At 37.9% G+C, this 25,340-nt stretch overlaps 1 protein-coding gene across 2 annotated transcripts; it reads right to left on the reverse strand.

Annotated features, from left to right (window-relative positions):
* Window positions 1-1,819: 1,819 nt before the first annotated feature.
* ccdc88b (coiled-coil domain containing 88B) lies at window positions 1,820-24,406 on the reverse strand. Of its 2 annotated transcripts, none has more exons than XM_067457276.1 (29): window positions 24,218-24,406; window positions 23,432-23,580; window positions 23,150-23,258; window positions 21,565-21,634; window positions 21,407-21,465; window positions 21,180-21,263; window positions 20,953-21,093; window positions 20,701-20,843; window positions 19,892-19,973; window positions 19,634-19,792; window positions 16,918-17,064; window positions 16,560-16,737; window positions 15,734-15,849; window positions 15,559-15,648; window positions 14,829-15,443; window positions 14,243-14,422; window positions 12,773-13,113; window positions 12,038-12,164; window positions 11,286-11,684; window positions 10,941-11,102; window positions 10,386-10,663; window positions 7,033-7,176; window positions 6,464-6,650; window positions 5,266-5,411; window positions 4,990-5,103; window positions 4,741-4,892; window positions 3,258-3,557; window positions 3,101-3,166; window positions 1,820-2,043 (listed from the first exon to the last, which is right to left on the reverse strand). In XM_067457276.1, the coding sequence occupies exons 2-29, from the start codon at window positions 23,518-23,520 to the stop codon at window positions 1,991-1,993; spliced, it is 4,731 nt and encodes a 1,576-aa protein (XP_067313377.1). In that variant the 5' UTR covers window positions 23,521-23,580; window positions 24,218-24,406; the 3' UTR covers window positions 1,820-1,990. The 2 variants fall into 2 exon arrangements, with proteins under 2 accessions (XP_067313377.1, XP_067313376.1); XM_067457275.1 differs by having other exon boundaries at window positions 24,142-24,406.
* Window positions 24,407-25,340: the final 934 nt, after the last annotated feature.

Consider the following 25,340-nt stretch of genomic DNA (forward strand, 5'->3'; position numbering starts at 1 on the left):
TTTTAATGGAACAGTGGGTCATTTGTGGGCATTGCATTTGTCGGCAATGTATAATTGCCTATTTACTCCATTATAAAATGATCCATTGTATTCTCATCCTGTTTGATTCTATTTTTGTAATAGATCTTGTATTTGTACATTGCTCTGCCCACACTGAATGCACTACCAGCAGTGCCTTTGAAGATTCTTTTAATGCCTTCGCAATTATTTTGGCTGTCTTGCATTGTTTCAGTGGTATTTTCCTCTGGTTTTGAGGCCTAGTTTGTTTTGTGTATCAGCTATCTTCCCAATTTTCATGATATGCACTTCATGTACAATGTTAAGGAAGTGTTTAAGAGGAAAAATCACATTTTACAAAATGTGTTGGTGCTTGCTTGCCACTATTATGCAAAACCTGCCACTATTATGTTTGGCCTAAAAAAATTTACATGTAATTTGCCCAGTGTTTTGAGTGGTTGCTCACTGCCAAAATGATTTCATTGATTTATAATTAATTTTAAGTAAATATTTATTTAAATAAGTAGAACGAATAAAGATTTTTTTGATAAAATGTGATTGAAATGGGTGTGTGCATGTGAATTTCAATGGGTGAAATTGAGTGTGTGCATCGACGGTGCCTGAGTGCTCTCCTCTCACCTACCTCAATTTTATTTTATTTTTATTTTGAATGTTTAATGTATTAAAAGGGCTGGGGTAATGAATTATAATCTTTAATGCAGAGAGCGATCGATACCTCCACAAAATAAATCAGCTTTTTACTGAGAGCGTCAAAGCCTTTAATACACTGGAGGAGAAACAAGTGAGGGAGGGAAGGAGAGGAGAGCGAGCACGGAGGGGAAGGGAGCATGACAGGAGCCGTTGATGAAAGGAGAAAGCAGGAACGAATGGGGTTAGATGAGAGTGCTTCGGAAAGATGCTATCAATGGTGACCACATTTCAGATGATCCCAACAAAGTCTTGGTATCTTCAACAAACCCCAGGAAGTCAGGAGGTCACATCTCTCCTCTCGCAATAGATGTGTAAGATTTGTTGCGTATACAAATCTGGTTGCTTTGTTTTAAGGACCCTATTGGAGAGGCAGTCAGTCACTAAGATCTCATAATAATCATTCACCTCTTAACTTAATGAAAGCTACCCTCAGGGGGTCCTCTAATTTTAGCAGAAAATTGTGAAAACAACTTTGTTTGCCGATGCGAGGCTGGAAAAATGTAGCTTTTTTTTGGCATTTTCATGACAATAAATTGATTTAAAGTGCTTAGTCTAAACATTTTGAATGTATCATCTTTAAGACATTGCCTGAAATGTGGTCTACTGGATGACAGTCTCTGAACTCTGTGCGTCGTCGTGCTCAGTATATCAATTCATCAACAAAAAGGTCTGCGGACTGACGCATTTTGATTAATGTTGCCATGACGACTGCATAATTCATGAATTGTATTAGCGTTCCATTTGTCGTTTTTGAGTTATGATTCACCCCAGCCAAGGATTGTCAAAAAAAAATTCTTTGCCCACACCCACGTTGTTTTAAGACCCCCATCATATTCTGCCTCCTTCCTAAATGTCAAAGTCTCCGAAGTGTCAGCTTCTTTCCAATATGACAGCATGAATTAAGCTGCTCTCATAAATATCTTGTTAGCATCAGTTTGTATAAGACACTCTCATAATTATACAGATTGAAAGGCAATAGCACACCAGCCACTGGGAATTATAGTGCCACATAGTGGTTAGGTATAAGTACTACACTATATTTTGGTGTAATATTTGCGTAAACTCATGGCAGTTGCATGCCTCATAATATATGATGGCTATATCATAAATATGTGTTTAAGATTCATTTATTTGTTTTTTTTATAATAAATGTACTAATGTGTCTTTAGCCATTACATATTGTAAGTGTTTACTATATGCTTTACGGATGTTTTATATATAAAATTGTTTCAAAACCAATAAAAACAAGTAGTTAAATGAGTATTAACAAATTATGACCGCTTTAAACTTGTTTGTTGTCTGAGTCCTGTGGCTTGTCAAAACTGGAGTGAAAATCTACAGGAGAGAAAGAAAAGATTGTGTTAATGTTTGGGCATTATTAAAATAAATCAAGACATATTCAATCAATTAAAAGGCAGTTTTTGTTTTCCTGATAATTAAGTGGCTATTCACAGTATTTAATTTAAAGCAAACGATTTTATATTGAAATGTATATGCTTTTTGTATATGTTAAATGTATATATTCATGAGCATTATTAATTAAAGCTGTAAGCAGCAATGATTAATAATGGGCCCTCGCACCCGGGGCCACTGCCACCTGTTGGCCTCAATGGCCTACAGAGCGACAAGCATTCAAGCAAGGAAATATAGGAGAAATACTGCAAAGTCACTTTCTTCCAGGAGGTGCTGCTTTGACTAACATTGAACTGAATTTTGGCATGTAGATGTCTTCATGGCAGGACTATTATCAAATGTGAAGTTTAGAGCAGATCGGACATTGTATGCCTGAGTTACAACAACTTCCTGTTTCATGGTGAAACTAGGAACTTTGTGAGGCTGCCACAGACACACCCTTCAGTGACAACTCAAGATCTTCACAATTTAACATAGCAAAGGCCTTTAGATTAGACTGACCAAATATGATGTTGATCTAATAAAAACTCTAGGAGGAATTTGTTAAAGTACAACACCTGTAAATTGCAAAAACTGCAAATATTTTGCAGAGAACAATCTAAATATCTCTCTTTCAGTTGGGCTTTCAGATTTTGCTTCCTGGGACTTTTTTGTAGGTAATGGGGCTGTTAAATGTGTCTACCGAATTTCATACTTGAAACGTATCGCGAATGGTGCTTAATTTAAATTTTGTAAGTGGCACTATCGAGCCATTTTGCCATGCCTTATTCGGAAACCCATATCGAGTTGAGCATGTTTAGGCCCTTCAAAAATGTGAAACAAAAGATATGTGTTTTGTCCTCTGTTTTAAAAGAGAAGCATATTAATCTTGCTATACTATATACAATTATATGATTTATTTAAAACTCTCACTATTATTTGCATTAGAATGATTTTTCAGATGTGAACCACCAATTGAAAACCATTACTGTAGACTGACCTTCCGTTCCAGATGATACACGGCTGACATCTGAGTGTGCAGGTGAGATGTTCTCCTCACTATCAACTAAAACAAACATACACATATTATTCTCAACACAAAATACAAATCCATGTTATTTTACAACCTTCAGGGAATAATTTATATCTTTACTCACCTCTCCCCTCCTCACTTGGGCTGTCTTGGCTGGGTGTAGGACTGCCTTCATGTTCCCAGAGGGCCATGGCGCCTGTTTGGGAAGAGTGCAGGCGGATACGTGGTTGTGCGTGCTGATCTCCTGGACTGAAAGATTGGGAAACTCCTCCTCTGCCCTTGCCGAGAGCCCAGCCATGTCGGGAGCCCAGCTTGCGCCGACCGGTCCGCAGATTAGCCTTGGGATGCTCTTCTTCAGCCTGAGATGCACCTCTCCTCAGTATACTAGGGGAGACTGGAGCACTGATGGGATCCTGCTCATGAACTGAGGGGAGAAATATTGAAGTGTTCATTTGTAAAACAAAAATGTGATATTATTACTCTTGCTCCGTTGGATGAATCTCACAAACCTGACAATATTTTTTTTTGCATTGTAACATTTTCTTTAAATGATTAAAGGGTTAGTTCACCCAAAAATTTAAATTCTGTCATCATTTTCTCTCCCTCAAGTTGTTCCAAACCTGCATGAATTTCTTTCTTCTGCTGAACACAAAGTAAGAATTTTTTGAAGAATGTTTGTATATAAGCAGATCTTGGGCCCCATTGACTACTGTAGGGGGAAAAAATGCTATGGTAGTCAATGGGGCTCAAAATCTGCTTATATACAAACATTCTTCCAAATATCTCCCTTTGTGTTCAGCAGAAGAAAGAAATTCATGCAGGTTTGGAACAACATGATGAGTGAGAGTATATGAGGATATACTCTCCCTCATAACATGATGAGGATATATATATATACATAAAAAATATTGTATTTGTATTTATACACTATTAATATTTGTTGTGCTACCTTTATTACGTTGATAATATTTGGAGGTTAAAAAATGCAATTAAAATCAATGAAAATAAACATGAGAATTGCTTTCAGATACATTACATTCATAATGAGAATTTTAAGAGAAATGTGAATAATTGAACTGAAAAATTAAGTATTTACATTTACATATTAGTCAAAATACAAGCCTCTTCGTGAGAATGACATATATATAAAAATTTAACTAGAGGCCAAGTTTAAATATAACATTTTTGTTTGCAATTCGCCATATTTGTTCAAAATCTTGATTTTGGAGTTAAAAGTTAATGCCATGTTATATATATTATCTATATACATATCAAATATAATACATACGTACTGTTAAGCTATTTAGTATTTATATTACCAAGAAATATATTATTAAATGCTGTATACACAATATCTGATTTGATCTGCAAATTCCATTCTATTTCTTCTTCACATAAATACAGAATTACTATGTCTGGTTGTGATCCAAGGAAATAGCATAATGTGGTAGGGTAACAGCATCATTCATTGTTATGGGCTTTTGGGGATCTTTTTTGTGTTTTACAGAGTCCATGGGACCCTGCAGTCTTAACTTATTGGCACTCTCTTACGCTCTGTACAATATATCTCATGTTATTACACCCATCATACAGCTCTGCAGTCTCACCAGGCACTGGGGCTGGAGAGATAGGCGCACCATCTACAGTATCCGCAAGGTTCTCTACACTGCCAGCAGCAATAAACTGAGCGCGGCCTTCTTTGCTTCCACCTTTAGGTTTTATCAGCTTCTTCATGCGGTCTGCTATCCAGTTTGACTTCCTGAAGCCACAAGACAGTGAAAGAGAGCATACTGTGAGTAAAGTAATGAGTCTGTGGTGAAAGGTCTGCTAGAGACAGATGTTAAAGCCTGACTAACTTTGGTTGCTTGGGAGGACACATGCCGGGTTGACCCGGCTCCAGAACCCGATACTGATCCATTATCTTCTCCACCAGCTTCTGCTTCTCCCTGCGCAGCTCGTTGAGCTTGTCACTGAAGTGAAGAGAGATGGACACAGATGGGAGAGAAAAACCTTTATTTACTGATGCATGTGGTCCACTGCTGGACGTTCTACATGGTGCACGTGAAAGTAGTGAAGCAAATGTTTTGTATTTGTCTGTGTGTGTGTGTGTGTCTGTGTGTGTGTGGGCGTACAGGTACTCTCTCTGCTGGTTGTGGTGCTGGTCTCGGCTCTCCAGGCTGCTCTCCATTAGGGCTTTGTTATCTTTAGCCAGATTCTGGTTCTGCTCAACTAGATGTCGGTTCTCTTCCTCCATGTTTGCTTTCAACTGGGTAAGGAGCTATAACACACATGAATATTAGGGCAATAAAGTATACCATTTTTATTTAGGAATTATGATTAAGCAACGATTTTTAATACAATGAAATCTGCATCCAAAGGTCTGAGAACACTATTTAAACATGCAAATAATCTTAAAATTATTATTATTATTTTTTTTCTTCAAAAAAGTATGACATGAAATGAATGATACAACATAAAACATTTTTTTAAATAAATATATATATATACACATTTGAAAAAATATGGTTCTTAAAAGGTTCTTTGTGCGTAATAACAGTTCTATTTAGAACCGTATCGTCCTGAAGAACCTTTTATATGCTGAAATCTGTAACTGTCAGACACCTGATTTTCTGGAGCTCAGCTATACAACTGCACAGACTTTGTATGATTATGTTTTCTTTCATATTTAATGCATTATCTATATTGTTACATTTCCTTGAATTATTACTTTATGCCTAAACATACCCAATAACAAAACAAAAAACAAAAACATTAAAGCTATCCCGACTTTATATCACTGTTCATTTGTGCTAATTTTTGGCCTTCATAAACATAAACAACAATTGTTTTTACATAACGAAATTTACAATTAAACTTTAACTCTAAACTCAATTGTGTATTTCAGATGCTGTCACGTACCATAACCTCATCATCTGCACATAGAAACTTCCACTCAAAATACACAACATGCTGCTGTTTTATTATTATTATTTAAAACCCAAATAGAGACAACATGATATAAGACCAGGCAGATAGAGGAATAAAAAACAATATTAATATTAATAATATTAAGATTAATACTGTTGCTGCTTAATAATTTTATGGAAATCATGTGAGACTAGTAATGCTGAAAATTCAGCTTTGCCATCACAGGAATTCATGTAAATTTAAATATATTCAAATAGTTCTTTGAATTTGTAATATTCCACAATATTACTGTTTTTATTGTAATATTTATTAAATAAATGCAGCCTTGGAGAGCATAAGAATTGTCTTTCAAACTAATTGTAATGTTCCCAAACTTTTGCCAGGTGTGCACTGTGCTCAGACCTGGTTCTGGCTGCTGAGACGGACGTTACTGAGATCCAGCTGTTGGTTCTGCTCTTTAAGAGTGTTGAGTTTTCCCTCCAGTCTAGTCCGTTCAAGCTGAGCTGTACTCATCTCTGCCCGCAGAACTGAACTCTGAGCCAGCAGCTCGGACTGTACCTGAATCCACTCCTTCTGCAGGTTCTGATATCTACAGATAATAATTACATTAAACAAGTAAATTCTCGTGACAGAGTGCTCTTATTTTACTCACATAATTGACATGTTTTTGTGAGTCTGTCTCTACAACCACCTGTCTGTTCATCTAGACAAGCACAAAACAACAGTTATCCAACTAACTACTGTTCACCAAAGCAACAAGCTTTACAAATATTTTTCACAGGCTTACACACCATGGCAACAACTGCTGCTAACAGGGCTTTGAAATGATTCACACTCTGGTGAAACTTTGGTGGGTGAAATGCAGTTTGTGGTGCGTGGTAGCATCACTTCCTCTCTCTCTTTCCTGTCAATGTGCTCAACTGTAACTTCAGTCCAGTGTTGTGGTCACTGCAATTATTATTTCCTCTCACCTTTCATTGTCCATTTTCAATCTCTCCAGCTCCTTCTCGCTCTCCACCTGCCCTTGTGTCACTTTCTCCATTTTCTGTCTCTCCATGCGTATCGATTCCTCTGCCTCCTCCAACTGTGCTTTTCGCTCCAACAGCTCCTTATATCTAGACAAGTACAGTATTTTATAACATTTTATAAACGTAAAATGAAATTTGGAGGGAAAAAAAACGTTTTTAGCTTATATTAATTCAAGTTCCAGTTTAGTTTGATGTTAAAGATTATCTCTTCATCACAGCACCTGTTAGTGGGTGGGATATTTTAGGCAGAAAGTAAACATTTTGTCCTCAAAGTTGATGTGTTAGAAGCAGGAAAAATGGGCAAGTGTAAAGATTTGAGAGAGTTTGACAAGGGACAAATTGTGATAGCTCGATGACTGGCTCAAAGCATCTCCAAAACTGTCCAAGGAAGGAACAGCGGTGAACCAGTGACAGGGTCATGGCCAAGGTCATTGATGCATGTGGGGAGTGAAGGGAGGCAGGTGTGGTCCGATCAAACAGACGAGCTACTGTTGCTAAAAAAATAATAAAAAAAGGTTAATACTGATTCTGATAGAAAGGTGTCAGAATACATAGTGCAAGGCAGTTTGTTGAGTATGGGGCTGCAAAGCCTTAGACCAGTCAGGGTGTCCATGCTGACCCCTGATCACTGCCGAAAGCACACACAGTGGGCGTGTGAGCATCAGAACCGGACCATGGAGCAATGGAAAGAGGTGGTCTGATCTGATTAATCACATTTTCTTTTACATCACGTGGCTTGCCGGGTGCGTTTGCGTTGCTTACCTGGGGCATACATGGCACCAGGATGGACTATAGGAAAAAGGTGCTTTGGGCAATATTCTGCTGGGAATACTTGGGTCCTGCTGCTATCCATGTGGATGTTACTTTGACAAGTACCACCTACTAAGCAGTGTTGCAGACCATGTACACCCTTTCATGGAAAGTATTCCCTGGTGGCTGTGGCCTCTTTCAGCAGGATAATGCACCCTGCCACAATGCAAAAATAGTTCAGGAATTGTTTGAGGAACACGAGTTTGAGGTGTTGACTTGGCCTCCAAATTCCCCAGATCTCAATCCAATCGAGCATCTGTGGGATGTGCTGAACAAACAAGTCTGATCCATGGAGGCCCCACCTCACAACTTAGTGGACTTAAAGGATCTGCTCCTAACATCTTGGTGCCAGATACCACAGCACACCTTATGGGGTCTAGTGAAGTCCATGCCTCGACGGGTAAGGACTGTTTTGGCAGCAAAAGGAGGACCAACACAATATTAGGACATAGGTCAATGTTATGGCTGATCAGTGTGCATGTATGTATGTTTGCATCACATGTATATGTATGTATGATATGTATATATTAAAGCAGCACTAGGTAATTTTTCAACCTTCATAATATATTTTCAAGACTCTTGTGATGGTACATAGACTACTATAATGACGCTGGCTTGTAAACGTGAGCATCGTGATTATTTGGCGTTTGAAAAAAATAAAACCCATGAAATTATATTCATATGACACGCTGAAACATATGCCACTGACTGTACCTGGGATGAAGACATTTCACACGCGACGCCAGAAGAACACCTGCATGTGAACTCCTGCAGTGTTCAGGGGAACTGTTAGTGCTGCACCAACCCGCGGAGCCGCTTTTATGAACTTATTTGGCCTGCCCCGCACCTGCGACCATTAAATAGACATACGGGGTCCGTGGGTTATGAGACGACCCGCGCATTACTAGTTCAGGGCTATCAGGGTTGTCATGTCAACAAATGCACACACGATGGCATCCCCTGTTGTAGGATGACAGAGCTTACGGCAGTAGTTGAGGACATTATTTTTTTCCAACTGTAGGGGGACCCCGAGAGCAAAAGTTGCCAAGTGCTGCTTTAAATTATATATACAAACATTTTTGTAATATATTGGTTTTTGGAATCTACACTAAACTTACTTAAAAGCTTACTTACTTATTAACCTATTTCACTCTTTTTTTAAGTTGTGTGTTGCATTTATCAGTTTGCTGGTATGTGTTTTCATATTTTGATTTGACACAGATAGACTTTAGACAAGAGTGAATAAACTTAAATTATTATTTTTATTAATGAATAATTCTAAATTAATTTTTTAGATTAATAAATAACCATGTAATTTTCCCTCCCATGCCTCTTATGTGGATAAACTAAAAATCATCATCATCATCATTATGTTATTAATGATGTTATTATACATTTCTTTTTTTTTTAAGATGCAGTCCGTACATAACCAGCAAGTGTTCAAAACTATCTGCTTACATTAGCTCTGTTTACAAAGGTAAGCTTAAAGCTTGTATAATGTTTTTAATTCCAGTGGTACTGGTGGATTTCCGCTGGAAATTCAAGCCTATCTTTGAGTCATTACGGCACATCTGTACACATAAAGAAGGTGTCCCGGCTAGTAAACTATATCGCGTGTGAGGATGTTTGGCACTTGCTATAATGAATCTTTTCGATTTGATGGCGGATCCAGGAAGGTTTAAACGACAATCGCCAGTGACAACTGGAGATTCACCAGTTGTAAAATGCAAAAAACTTTGGAGTATCGGAGTAGCTACAGAAAAACGGACTGCAACTGGGCCAATGTGAAAACAAGTATAAAAACGGCTTTTGAAAGGTGCAGTGAATTCCGTGTTTTGAAGGGGTTCAAAACGGACTTAGAGATGGCTTTTTTCTGCTGTACAATAAAACATTAATGGTTCAATTGTAACTTCACTTAATTCATTAATTGTTCCCTTAATTCATACAGTTACAGAGTTTTCTTTGTTGTGCCTTTCTCGTTTTGCTATGTGCATTATGGTAAATATAAATTATTTTGTGCTAGCTATGAGAGGGACCAATTCACCTCACTCCAAATTAATTTGTTGGTGTATGACAATTAGAAATTAGACTGCACATAAATGAACACTGAACTACAGGTAGCCCTAATACACATTAATTGTAGTCACGCAATGCTGATGCTAGCATTAACAATTTGAAAATAAAAGTAAAATTTGCATGGTTTGACGTGATATAATGAGTGATCGTTAGATTTAATCGTCGCGATTTATTGCAATGCTTTGTTCCCCTTAGTTGGTCAGAACAAAGTGGATGTTAGCTGCTTACTCTGTGATTCCGAATGACAGAATCCACACCTGCTATATGATTATAAAATAAAATAAAATAAAATAAAATAAAATAAAATAAAATAAAATAAAATAAAATAAAATAAAATAAAATAAAATAAAATAAAATAAAATAAAATAAAATAAAATAAAATTTGTAATGTAATGTCTGAGACACTGTACCTGGCCTCAGTATCTTTATATTGAGTTTCTAGACTGCGGCTGCTGCTTTTTAGTTGACTGTGTTTGACCAACAACTCTTCTAACTCCGCTTCCTGTCTTTGTTGCAGAGCTGTCAATCTCTCGTGATCCCGCCTTACAGCCTCTAGGCGCTTCACTGACTCCTCCTTCTCCTTCAACCACACCCTCGATTCTGCCTCCAGAGCCGCACACCGCAATTCACTCTCATTGCAACGTGCCAACACAGATGCATGTTCGGAGCTCAGAGATGCCTGTTCCACCTGAGTAAGAGAAAGTGGGTAAAATAAAGCAGATACAATGAGAGTGTGGCCATTCGGGTGAAAATAACACATTTATTGAATAACTTAAAGCCTGTATAATTTAAATTGGTGTACATTTATGATCCAGCAACGGTATAATTGAAATCCGTTAGTGTCCGCCCACTATGAAACTAATATGGATTTAAACAAATGTCAGTTTCTAAAATACCCTTGCCCTTTATTTCAGCGTCAAGGGTCCATTTTGAGACCAGCAACCCACACTCAATCAAGCCCTCACCTGTAGTTTGGTGTTGAGGGCCTGTAATTTAGCACAGTTCTCTTGCAGCAAGATGGAGTGGCGCTGCAGGGTGTCCAGCTGCTCTCTGAGCTGAGCACAGGCCGACTGAGACTGAGTCAGCTGAGACAATAACACCTCCCGCTCTCGCTGCAGCATCGCATTCTGGGATTCAACCAGAGGCACGGAATTCAGCATACAGAGCAGGCAAGTTTTATCCATTCATTTAAAATGTAATCAGAATCCCTGGACAGTGTTAGTGACGTTTAAATAAAGACATACGTGAAATGGCCCTGAGGGGGCCAAAACGTAATGACATTTCAATGGGCATTTGGCATTTTATCTCACCTCCCTCTCTGTATTTATCAGTCTTTGACTCAACACCTCCTGGCTTCCAGTGCCAGTCTCTGTCATTGTGTGCTGTTGTTTGTTCCATGTGCTTTCAGTGTCTTGTGCTGCATAGATAGAGTCTGTAGGCCCTGAGTTCTGGTTGTGGTTATCCTTATCTACAATACTGACAGTGGTCTCCTGGGGGACTCCTGCCAGCGGTGGAGTCTGTCTGTTTGATTCACAACCCTCGATCCTCTGTGCGTGCGAGTCAGGGGGTGAAAAATCAACCTCTGGAGCAGATCGTTGCTGTTGTTTAGCTGCCATTTCAAGCTTTGTCTGCAGCTCTTCAAGTGTGCGGTTCAGCTGTGTGACCTGATTGGATAACTCTCGGGACCGGGCGCTCTCATTAGCCAGATCCTGGTTGTGAGTGGGATATCAAAGTTAGACAAGTGCTGTATCAAGCCAGCTTTATCCAGAACCAACCATGTGTATAGGAAAACCTGAGCAATAACAGCTTTCATTAATCTCACAAAGATGCATTTTCAGCACCGTTGTCCAAGGAGGAAAAATCTAATTGCACTGAGGATTTTCAGATAAGAAAACAACTTGAAAACAATTACCTGGTTGAAAGGAAATATTCAAAGTGGCCCATTTTGCAATATCTCAGCTCCAGGCAAACATAATTGCAGAAATATGGTGTACTGAGGCACTATAGTAATTGCTTTTATAGTTCAGATATCGCATGCAAACACTTTGAATACTGCACAGACCTGTGTTAGAGAGTCCATTTGGGCCTTGCTCTCGGCGTTGAGTGTACCAAGCTGCAGATTCTCCTTCTGCAACTCCTCGAACTGTGCACATGTCTCTTTGAGCTGAGAAAGCTCCTGACACATGCGTCTGTGGGCAGATGACAGATATAGTGAGTGATGCCCATAATATTCTTATGCCATGGTATTTGTTTCATAAGATCAGATATTAGGATTCTGTTAAGGGTTCGGTGGAAAAGGATTAGTTCACTCAAAAATTGAAATGTATTCATTATACTTTATTCATACATCCTTTAGTTTAATCATAAATTTAGTTTTGCTAAATTTGACAAAATAAACAAAAACCTAAGGTAACTTAAAAGTGTCATAAAGATAGTCCATACTACTTTTGCAGTATATTCCAAGTTTTCTGAAGAGATATGATTTGTGTGAGCAACAGAGATTTGAGAGCTGCAGGAGAAGATTAGCTATGAATAATTTCTTAAACTTAAGTCAGAAGTCCTAAAATATAGTGCACGAGTCATAAGAGCTGCTTAAGGCTTTTGGTAGTTCTTTTGGCATTTTTTTGAGATTGTTAAGCAAGGTCACCATGACATGACAAGATCAAACATACATGGAAAAAGTTCAAAAGTTTAGAACAACATTAGGGTGAGTAAATAATGACAGTTTTATTTTACATTTTTTGGTGATATATTTCTTTAAATGCAAAGTTCCTATTGCATGCGCATATGTCTGTACCTGTTTTGTGCCTCTAGACTGCAGGCCCTCTTGTTGCCATGCTCTAGGGCAGATGCTGTGCTTTCCAGCTGCTGTCTAAGTCTGGCCATCTCTCTTTCTTTTTGTCGTAGCTCACGCCGCTGACTGTCCAGCTCTGCCTGACACGCTTCCTTCTCCTGCTCCAGTCGGGTGACTTCAAGCTGAGATTCTTCCCGCCCTCTAGTAAGAGACTCCGCCTCCACGCTGGATTCTCGTAGTTCAGCTTGTAGCTCTTCTTCATGCCGCCTTGCAGACTCCAAGGTCCGTCCCAATCTTTCAAGGTCTGCCTTAAGGTTTTGGTTGGTCAGCTCTAACTGATCACCCTATGAGAAAACAGTTTGCTGTCTTTAGTCAATAAACAAACACTCACTTTTCTTATCATTTTATTCAATATTCATATTCAATGAAATAGTTCACACAAAAATTACAAATCTGTCCTAATTTACTTATGCTCATATCTGTACAAACATGTATGCTGTTAATGTTCCGTGAAATACAAAATAAGATAACATTGCTCTTTTCCACACAAGTGAATGGTGGCTGAGCTTCCAAAAGGCAAAAAAGCGTCATACCTGGGCCATGTCATTTTAATGTTTATTTTAAAATGTAATTTATTCCTGTGATGGCAAAGCTTCATTGTGACATGATCCTTCAGAAATCATTCTAATATGTTGATTTGGTGTTCAAAAGACATTTATTTTTATTGTCAGTACTGAAAAAATTATGCTGCTTAATATTTTGCGAAAATCCTGATAAAAAATGTCCAGTATTAATGGATGAAGTTCAGAAGAACAGCATTTATTTGAATTTTGTGTAACAATTTACTCTATACTTACTGACTAAAATGATTAATTTCTTTCAAAACAAAAATATTACAGACATAAACATAATCTACATGACTTGCATGCTAAATTAAGCCTTTTGAAGCTAAATCATAGCTTTGTATATGGATTTAAATTGACATTGAAATGTTTTCACTGAAAATCATTGAAAATTAAAGTTGGCATTTCATGTTCAGTTAGAGAGTATGAGAAATCAATGGCATTAATGACATTAAACATGGAATATACAACTCTTTAGATAATTAAGAGATTTGATTTGTGAGAAACGTAGTTTGATTTGTATTAATGCAGCACATGTGGACTAATATATTCATAAGAACTACTTCATGGTTCTTTCTGTTCTTTTTGGAGATTGGCAGCCTTAGTTCTCATTCACTTTAACTGGACACACAGTTAAAGTGGGGTGAACAACCACTTTAAAGACCAATTACCAACAACTATTGACATCTCATTAGTTACCCACACTGATGCTTGGCCCATTGTGTTTTTTGATATCCACTCATTGTTACAGCATAATTTTAATGTAGGCACCATTAATCTCAATGTTTCCCCAGTCATGTAATCCATATCTTATAATACAGCAAAAGGTTGAACAAATAACCTGCCTCACCTTGCGTACTGCAGCCCTGAGTGAGTCTATGGTGCCTCTGAGAGTCTCTCTCTCCCTCTCCAAGGCTGCTCTCTCTCCCTCTAATTGAGAAATCACTGCAGCTTCCATCTTCTGAAACTCCACCTGACTGCGCAGACGCATTAGCTCCTCCTCCTGCTGCATAGATTCACCCTGTAGCACCTGACAAAAACACATTAAGTGGTTATTTAGCAGACTCTTTTATCCAAAGCAAATCAAAGCAAAGTGCAGTGCTTGAAGGCACAATGGTGATGATTCATGGATCATTCCTTGAGAAAATAAAACCAGCATCTTTTCAAATAACAATCCCAGATCATTATGCCATATGATACAATGACTGAAAGTGTGAAAAGTCATTATTGTGAGAAATAGTCTTTGTTTTACTCTGGTCTGGTAACCATATTGTATGTCTTTGTTAATTGCTAATGATATGTTTATACGTGGTGAGTCATCATCGCTTTTATTGACTGGACCGTTGTCTTTGAGTGGATTGTGACGGAGTGGATTGTTGTGCAGTGTGTAGTGATGTAGTAATATTTTTTTTGTCATAACTTAAGGGGTTCGATACCTCAATTTGTTTCCTAGCCTCCATAAGGCTCTCTGCTGCCTTCTTAAACCGCTGGTTCTCAGCGTCCAGGAAAACCAGCTTATGTTCTGCCTCCAAGGCCTTCTTCATCTGCTCTGCTAGTTTGGAGCGTAAATCCTGGGCTAAAGTGGTCTGTTTGTCAGCCTCTTCCAGTGCCTGCTGAAGCTGGTTATGCAGGGCAAGGGTGTCTTGGGATAATTTATCTTCTTCTGTCTTCTGGGCTTCAGTGCTGTACAGCTGAGATGTCTCTTCTGTGATGTCTTTCTTCCTTTCAATTTCTTTCTCACCCTCAGCCTCTCCTCTCTCTTTGCTGTTCATTTCATCTATAACCTTCTTTTTTCTCTCGCTGAGGATTACGTCGCCCCCCTCTCCCCCCTCTCCATCTTCTCTCTGGGCTTTTATTACGCCTTCTTTTCCATCATGCTTCTCTCTTCTTGTGTCATTCCCCTCACATTCCCCTCTTGAGATTATTGGCTTTTTCCCTTCTTTTCCCTCTGAAGCTGTTCTCTCTTCCTCTAGGTCTTTCCGTTTCTGTTTTGTCCTCAGCTCTTCGAGATTTATCTTCAAGCTGCTATTTTCATTCTTTAGATGCCCCAGCTAACAGTTGAAAGAGAAATGACAGGGACTGATTCATAGAGTTGAGACGAGGGCAAAATGACAGTAGACAAAACGCTTGGAACAAATGTCTTTAAATCCATCTAAAGTGCCTCACCTCCTTAAGGGTATTTTGAAGCTTTTGTGAGAGTTGGTCCATGCGTCTCTGGAGCTCTTCGGTCATCTCAGGGGAGTTGGCCTGCTGAGCCTGCATGATAGATGGGAACATGAGAAACCAGAGAATTGACATGAATCATTTTGTTGCCTGAGGATAAAACTGGCTAAACACTGACCTCTTGTTCAGCCTGCAGGAGCTCTAGTCGTCTCCTCAGTTCAGCGTTCTCATTTTCAGCTCCCAGAAGCCTCAGTGAGGAAGCCTCATTTACCTCCTCACTTAGAGGCTTCAGATCTAAAGGACAGTAAGAGAGATGCACATGTAGACATGTTATTATAGGGATAGCACACAACAAAATTCTAAACCCATAAGACTTTGGTTAATCTTCGAAAGAGTAATTAAGAAATTTTTAATGAAACAATTTCTGTCCATTTTTTGAAAATTCGAAGATTAACCAGTCGTATGGGTTTGGAACAATGTGAGGGTGAGTAAATAATTTCCCTCAACTCAAAAATTAAATTTCAAACGTTAACTTAAGAGAAGCAAGGCAGGCTGCTGACACTTTTTTCCCCACACAATGAATAGGGATGAACACTCTTCAAAAAAGATGAAAAAGCAACTTGAAAGTGTTATTTGTAATCATTATTGAAGCTTAGCACTGTCTGTTCCCATTCATTCTCATTGTATCGAAAAGAGTGTTCAGAACAATGCCAATCTTTTCCTTTTGTGCTTTACAGAAGAAAGTACAGCATACAGGTTTGGAAAAACATGATGGTGAGTAAATGAGGACAGTTTAGATTTTTGGGTGAACTAACCCTTTAAAAATCGAATTGAAGCAATAGGATGGGATTTAAATGTTTTCATAAATGCCTATTTCTAAATTTGACAGCTTGATTTTCATATACATGATTGATGTATATACACATAAAGTCAAGAAATCAATCACCTAGCTATGGCAGTTGAGTCATGATATCAAATATCAAATCATGCATAATTAAACCTACCAATCTCAGGCATTATTTCTTGAACATCATCGTCAGACTCTAGCTCTGACTGGAGGAATTGCTGGTGAGTCACTCTTTGACTGACACCCACAGAATGATTCTGACGCTTGAGATCCACCTGCAGACTCATATTCATCTCCAACATCTCGTCTACCCTCTGTCTCTCAACATCCCGCTCCTACACAAATGCAATTATATAGCCGTATAGCATAATAAATATGCATCATACATATTCATTATTTCTCTTCATACATTTCAAAGCAAGTTTTAGAAGTTTTCTTCTAACTCATATAATCTATAATCAATCAAAATGAGTTTGTGGCAATAAAACCCTATAAGTTCATAAAGTCATTCATACACCCTCCATATCCACAAGCTTCTGCCTGAGAAGAAGATTTTCCTTCTCCAGTTCCCGCAGAGCAGTGCAGCGCGCCCGAGCGTCAGCCAGCTGCTCATCCAGAAGAGCCTTGTTCTCTTGCAGTGAGGCGCAGTACTGCTGTTGCTCCTGTAGTGCCAGAGAAATATGAATAAAGGAATATTTCACTCAAAAATGAAAATCAGTTAACCAATCTTCATGCTGTTCCAAACCTCCAAAGACTTATTTTCTTCTGTGATATTTTTTGCAGAATGTTCATGCTGCTGACCAAAGACTGTCTATTTATGTATGACTGATCACAACATTTTTTGTAAGCTTTTATTCCACAAAATGTATAATTTGCCTGTATGTACAGTTTGCATGTTGTAGCTAATCCAGAAACTAATCTAATGTTATTTCCAGATTAAAGCATTCCTGTTTGTTCATTCAAATTCCAAAGAATACACTACCATTAAAATTTGGGGTTAGTAAGTTCTTTTTCTTTTCTTTTTTTGTTGTTGAGGGAAAATAATACTTTTAATCACTAGGGATGCATTAAATTAATAAAAAGTGTACCAAAAATATATGGCTGCACAACTGTTTTCAACACTGATCGAACCAAATTAGCATATACAACTGATTTCTAAAGTGTGACACTGAAGACTAGAGTAATGTGTTAACCCCTAACAGTTTTGATTAGGGGTTAACAAATGATGCTGAAAAATCAGCTTTACCATTACAGGAATAAATTACATTTTAAATATATTCACATAGAAACATTTATTTTAAATATTTAATACATGCCTGGTATTTTGAATGTTATTGTATTTCCGCTCTTTAAACTTGATGTTTTTTTTTTTTTTTTATATGCAGTTTCTTTTGTTTCACAGAAGAAAGAAAGCCTTATGGGTTAAGAACAACATAATGGGCGAGTAAATGATAGAAATGTCATTTTTGTGTGACCTATTCATTTAAACATAGTGTCCTACAATTTAGGTTTGCTTTTATGCAGCTTTCCTTTCATAAAACTGATAATTTCCCACAATACATGTCATAAGTAGCACAAATCATTATATTATCCAAATTATAGCACTCTACTTCGTCATTCTAAAGCATGATGTTTCAGCCTAATGTACAGGTCCTTCTCAAAAAATTAGCATATTGTGATAAAGTTCATTCTTTTCCATAATGTAATGATAAAAATTAAACTTTCATATATTTTAGATTCATTGCACACCAACTGAAATATTTCAGGTCTTTTATTGTTTTAATACTGATGATTTTGGCATACAGCTCATGAAAATCTAAAAAAATTAGCATATCATGAAAAGGTTCTCTAAACGAGCTATTAACCTAATCATCTGAATCAACTAATTAACTCTAAACACCTGCAAAAGATTCCTGAGGCTTTTAAAAACTGCCAGCCTGGTTCATTACTCAAAACCGCAATCATGGGTAAGACTGCCGACCTGACTGCTGTCCAGAAGGCCATCATTGACACCCTCAAGCGAGAGGGTAAGACACAGAAAGAAATTTCTGAACGAATAGGCTGTTCCCAGAGTGCTGTATCAAGGCACCTCAGTGGGAAGTCTGTGGGAAGGAAAAATTGTGGCAAAAAACGCTGCACAAAGAGAAGAGGTGACCGGACCCTGAGGAAGATTGTGGAGAAGGACCGATTCTAGACCTTGGGGGACCTGTGGAAGCAGTGGACTGAGTCTGGAGTAGAAACATCCAGAGCCACCGTGCACAGGCGTGTGCAGGAAATGGGCTACAGGTGCCGCATTCCCCAGGTCAAGCCACTTTTGGGCTACAGAGAAGCAGCACTGGACTGTTGCTCAGTGGTCCAAAGTACTTTTTTCAGATGAAAGGAAATTTTGCATGTCATTCGGAAATCAAGGTGCCAGAGTCTGGAGGAAGACTGGGGAGAAGGAAATGCCAAAATGCCTGAAGTCCAGTGTCAAGTACCCACAGTCAGTGATGGTCTGGGGTGCCATGTCAGCTGCTGGTGTTGGTCCACTGTGTTTTATCGAGGGCAGGGTCAATGCAGCTAGCTATCAGGAGATTTTGGAGCACTTCATGCTTCCATCTGCTGAAAAGCTTTATGGAGATGAAGATTTCGTTTTTCAGCATGACCTGGCACCTGCTTACAGTGCCAAAACCACTGGTAAATGGTTTACTGACCATGGTATTACTGTGCTCAACTGGCCTGCCAACTCTCCTGACCTGAACCCCATAGAGAATCTGTGAGATATTGTGAAGAGAAAGTTGAGAGACGCAAGACCCAACACTCTGGATGAGCTTAAGGCCGCTATCGAAGCATCCTGGGCCTCCATAACACCTCAGCAGTGCCACAGGCTGATCGCCACCATGCCACGCCGCATTGAAGCAGTCATTTCTGCAAAAGGATTCCTGACCAAGTATTGAGTGCATAACTGAACATAATTATTTGAAGGTTGACTTTTTTTGTATTAAAAACACTTTTCTTTTATTGGTCGGATCAAATATGCAAATTTTTTGAGATTTTGAATTTTGGGTTTTCATGAGCTGTATGCCAAAATCATCAGTATTAAAACAATAATTGACTTAAAATATTTCAGTTGGTGTGCAATGAATCTAAAATATATGAAAGTTAAATTTTTATCATTACATTATGGAAAAGAATGAACTTTATCACAATATGCTAATTTTTTGAGAAGGACCTGTATATCTCCGCCTCTACCTTCAGCTGTGTGCGGTACAACTCCATGCTGCGGAGCCGATGTGTGCAGTTTTTCAGCTCCGCCTGCAGTTGCTCTACTCTGGCTGCACGCTCACGCAGACAGTCCAACTCATCTTTCAGACCCCGGCTCAAACGCACTTCCACCTGCAATGATCGGTTCTGAGCCAACCAAACACAGGATGGTATGTCAGTTCAATGAGTTGTACGAGTATCTATCCAGTGTCCATATACACGTGTTAATCAGTGTAGGGTGCTCACTTCTTTCTGTAGTTTCTTTATTTCTTCCTCCATAGTTTGCATTTCTTGCTTGTAATCCATTAGTTGATCACCTTTGTCCTCCCTGTAAAGCATTTTGATTAGTAAAAATCTTTAAAGGTGAAGGGTCATTTCTGTGCCATTATACTAGTCTAACCAAAATGAATTGTATAAATGGGAAGTTTAACCAAAAAAAATTCATGTATGCATTGATATTTCAACTTAAATCGCACGCATGGCTTTTTCTACAGCCATGTACACATTATATTTTAACAGGGACTTGAATTGAATAAAATAAAAATATAATTCAAACAAAGGTTTGGGGTCAGTATGAGGTCAGTCTCTTATGCTCACAGGCTGCAATTATTTGATCAAAAATCCAGTAAAAAAAACAGTAATATTTTGATATTCCTGTGCAAAGTTGAATGTTCAGTATCAGTACTCCAGTCTTTGATGCCACATGATCCTCCAGAAATCATTCTAATGTGCTGATTTGGAATAACTTATTATTGTCAATGTTGAAAAAGGTGCTATTAAAGGGTTAGTTCACCCAAAAATGAAACTTCTGTCATTAATTACATAAACAGAAAGAGTACAGTACAGCATTTTTTTATTATTATTATATATTACATATATAATGTTAAAATGTTTCGTAACATAAAAGTCTTTACTGTCACTTTTGATCAATTTAATGTGCAATTTAATGTGCACAAAAATCTGACTTAGCCCTACTGACCCCAAAATTTTTAACGGTTGTGCATATTGTCCATCCATATGTAAAACATCACATATGCCTTAGCAAACCGACTCACAGTTCCTGTTTGAGTCGACGGAGTTTAGCTTTGCCTTCTGCCAGCTGCACAGCCAGTCCTTCAGGCGGTCCATCCCCAAACCCACTTGATGTGGTTATATGGGCTGTAGGTGATTCCCGTTCCTGAAAAAGCTCTGCTATCCTCTAAATATCAAGAGATAACAGAGACATCCACAGCTAAAGAACACCCTTTCTGAACACTACTAGCCTCACCTACTTGCCCCACAAACTGCCAATTAAGTTATTTTCTCACTTCCAAGTGTGTGTCTCGTTGGGCTAGCAGGTTCTGGATCTGTTTGGCCATGGAGCAGAATAGAGTCTGCAGCTCGGCTCCATTCAGCCCACACATGTCTCCAAACTCCAAAGGAAGCACTGCACTAGGGTCCTGCGTCACCTGGAACATGATGGATCACAGAGTTAGTGACACACAACATGCTTTAATCGTGTATTATGCTCAGTTTATGTTCAAAATTCACCGACTTCTTGTATGCAAAGGGCAATCTCTGCTTGTGTATCAATGTCCAAGCACTGAATTTGCTGAATAAACGTTTCTTTCCTTTCACACTGGTGAAAATGAGTCATAGGAAAAGAGAAATTAATCACACACTGTTAGCATCAATATGTTTTTCAACAATATACTCTAATCCATTTAAAGGTGCTGAAACTCTCCATTAAAGATATTAAATGTGTTTACAGTGCTTGGTTACCTGTACTGCACAACCTAGCAATAACAGTAGCAGTCTTCTGAGCTCTGCAACAGCGCCCTCTATTGACAGGGAAACACACATGACGCCAACATATCATATTTACTAAAATAAATTGCACGTTTTGTTTATTTCGGTTTATATAATAACCAGAACCACACCTGTCAGGGGATCTCGACCTAAAACAGCAACATTTGGGAGCGGCATAAGCACCAGCTGCTGTAGATTCTCCTGAGAGAGAAACACGCATTAAAGAAATGACAGGCATTAAAACCTCATTGGTGCTTTGCTGTCATCCCAGACAATGCACACGTAAGCATTAAGTATGACACACATTTGAGCACAGAAGAAAGTTATTCATATGCAGTCATGACCAAAAGGAAACAAGCAAGATTGTGAAAAATAGGCTTATTAATCTGCAGCAACTGACTCTTTTAGTATGAGTAATGATCCTGTTATTATTGCAGTAGCTAATTTTCTAATGCCTTTAAAAACTACTTACCCTTACAAAACGTACTGTGGCAATACCATGGTACAGTGATTTATAGGATGGCATTGAATGTTAACAACAAATTCATATACAAGCACTTTAAAGAACACCACCACAAAAACTAAATTCAAAAAACATGGTTATTTCCATGGTACCTTTTTGTAAGTGTATGTAAGTTACCTAACATGTAAAATGCAACATCCTCTTTAAATCTTCTTATATCACACTTTAAGTTTGAAATACATCTGTGGGTATTTGATGTGGTGTGCTGATTTTATTTAAAGGGTTCCTATAATGCTCCTTTTTATGTAAAAACGAGTGTGTGTTAAGTTTTAGCTCAAAATACCCAACAGATGCATGTTAAAATTACCACGTTTTGTGGGTAAGCAAAAAAACAGAACAGCCAACCCTTGTTTTCTTCCTTGCCAAACCTACAAACTTGTTACATATACCAATCAATTTTGTTTTTTATGTTTCTATAAAGATAGAAACATAAAAAACGAAATATATATAATTTTTTTCAGCTTTAATTTCAGCTGTTGCTTAAGTAATTATAGTGCTTCATCTTCAGTTTTTAAATTTAAGTTTTGAATCTATATTTTTAAAAGCTTTACTTTTAATTAACAATAACAATGGTTGCATCAAATAAGATTTCCCTTACACTTTCACAGAAATGTATGCATCACCTGCCTGTATTCATAATAATTCATAATCAGCTATAGTTTAAAAGACAAACCAACTACTATGGAGTCAGAAAGCACACTTCGATTGTATTTTTAAAAGGGCTAATGTCAAAAATCCAGATAATGCAGGCCAATACAATATAAGAAAAGCATTTTTTTAATTTATTTTTTGCTACAGTTTAACTACAATAAGCTTTTTATCTCTCGTTTTAATTTTAAATGTCCAGAACACAAGATACATGGCGTCAATAAAACATGCTTTGAGTGAAAATAAAGAGTGCAAAACACATGTCCACTGCTAGGACATTTGAAACAAGAAGTGAAACCACAGAAACCAAAAAAACAACATGGCTAACTTGTTCTACAGCAGGCGCGGTATGCTGTTTTAGTAAACTAGTAAACTATCCGTTTAGATGCTATTTATCTGAGCTTTACCATCAGGTGCTGGTAGCATTTTGATTCTAGTCACTTATTCAGGAAATCCATAAATATAATGTGTTTGTGGCTTGTACTTGTATAGATATGTTTTATGTTTTCAAATAGAAAACTGATCTGACGCTTTAATTTCAGTACCTGATAGTATGATCTCAGGTGTCGATTGAGGATGGAAAAGTTCTGAACTCTGAGAATCTTGTCATCACCCATATTGTGGTAGATTTGTTCTACCTTCGGATTGGGATCACTGATTAAAGAAACCAAACAAACAACAAAAATGTCTCCATTAGCTGAGTCACTGTTGAACTAGGCCATCATAAGCAGCTTTTTAATCAAGCTTTTTTAATAATCAAATTATTCAAAACAAAAAAAGATTAAATTATTTCCGTTTTTATACTTGAACTTTTAAGTGTTCCTTACATGACCCTCATGACCTCATTGAGATAGACTCCATTGGTAAGCTTCAGGTACTGCCTCACTGCATTCTGGGAGTTGGAGTTGACTTCCATGTATTCCTGAGAGAGTGATCCAGTCTCCTCCTCATCGACAATATCCTCAAATAGATGCACCTTACAGACAATGAAAACAATGTCCTGTTCATATCAAGGTGCATATGAAGAAAAACTGAGTCGGATCTGAGTATAAATGATCTCTTTTGTGAAGGCTTGATTGTTCCTGTGCCTGTCTACATAAAGTCTGTCTTCAAAGTTTCATTTTGACTGTAATTTCTAAAGAAATCATTAGGATATTTTAAGATATCTATTGCTGTTTTGACCAGCTGATCCAAGCTGGCATTAGCTACAAAACCAGACTACATTGTGGCCAGTTTGTTGCTGGTCCAATATGGTGTTTCAGCTTGGACCAGCTAGAAACCAGCTAACATGTTTCTAAACAGTTAACTGTAATATTACATTTTCAGCGGGAAACCGCATACATTTTGATCAGTTTTTTTCTTTGTTAATTATTAGATTTAGCAATTAATAACATTAACTGATCAAAAATTATTTCTTAACAGTATTTACAGTTCCAGAATACTTGTGAACTTGTTTGAAAACTTTACAAAACATTTTACTGAACAAAATGAAGATTAACAAAGAACTTTAATTATTTTTGTAATTATCAAGACCTACCCATGTAACAAGTGCACTTCCCATAAATTCTTCTAACATTTCCGTAACGTTTACGTCCATCTTCTTTGTACCGTACCTGATCAGTTTTACTCCATAAAACACATTGGACTATTTAAATAATAGACTTTGAAGAGTACATTCATGGTTACCGTAATTCTCTTGACAAAAGGCTGTCAATATAGAACTGTTTAACTGTTAACATCTTTGCTTTCTGTGCCTTTCCCTTCCCTCATTAGTCACACTTCGAAACCACACCGGAATCTAGAGTTGCATTGCATTGGGTATGTTCCCCTCTGCGCGTCCTCATGTCAGCATGACGTCTGTGACGCGTGTTTCTACATAGCAAAACCACAACTGAAGGATGTGTCTCTAAACCTAGTAAGCTACCTATCTAGAGAGCATTTTATGCACTTTAAAAAAAAAAAAAAACTTTCCTTCACGAATCTGTGGTGTACAAAAATGCTGTACGCGCTTTGTTTCCCCCTATGCTCATTATGCTTTGAGACACAACCTAGGTGTGTGGGCAGCATAGGAAATACAATCTATTCGTGTCAGTGGAAGTCGATAAAATGCACTTAAAATAACTGATTTAAAAAACTACATGCAATGCACACTAATGCATGATTTGCAAGGTGACTTCAGTGAGGGGGGTTTTCGAGATTGGGAGTGACAGAAGAGTAAAATTGAGTTGGTGCCGCTGTCTAGTGGAGGAACGGTGAAGTGTAGCAAGGTGTTTCGTCACAGTCATATAGCCTACATGTCTTCAGTGTCACTTTAGATCAATTAAATGTGTTTTTGTTAAATTAAAGTTATATAAAATATAAATCGGCCTATTTAATCATATATGTCCTTTTTAAAATTAAATAAGCACTTTTTTTCCCCGCAATGGCTAATCCCCTGAAGTTGAACCTAATGTGATCACTAGTGCAAAACGAATTGCTTTTAATAAATAACTAAAATAACTGACACATTTGTATTTCTTGTGATTTGTTTTGCGGATGAGTGCTTTTCAGCAGTCATATTGTATTAACCCATCATCAAAGGGATAAAGAGATTTCAGGTGTCAGAACAGGGCACCCAACAATATGGTCAGCCGCATTCAGTCAGCATAATCCTATTCATCTCTCTCTCTCTCTCTCTCTCTCTCTCTCTCTCTCTCTCTCTCTCTCTCTCTCTCTCTCTCTCTCTCTCTCTCTCTC

The sequence above is a fragment of the Pseudorasbora parva genome, chromosome 11 (genome assembly GCF_024679245.1).
Source record: "Pseudorasbora parva isolate DD20220531a chromosome 11, ASM2467924v1, whole genome shotgun sequence".
In the NCBI taxonomy this organism is placed as follows: Eukaryota; Metazoa; Chordata; class Actinopteri; order Cypriniformes; family Gobionidae; genus Pseudorasbora; species Pseudorasbora parva.

Coding starts and splice junctions, on each gene's coding strand:
- ccdc88b (XM_067457275.1), bottom strand. CDS start 24,201: ATGGACGTAAACGTTACGGAAATGTTAGAAGAATTTATGGGAAGTGCA. Junction 3,558..4,740: donor CTCTCCAGCCCCAGTGCCTG/GTGAGACTGCAG, acceptor TTCTCCCCTCAG/TTCATGAGCAGGATCCCATC. Junction 2,044..3,100: donor TGTATCATCTGGAACGGAAG/GTCAGTCTACAG, acceptor TCTCTCCTGTAG/ATTTTCACTCCAGTTTTGAC.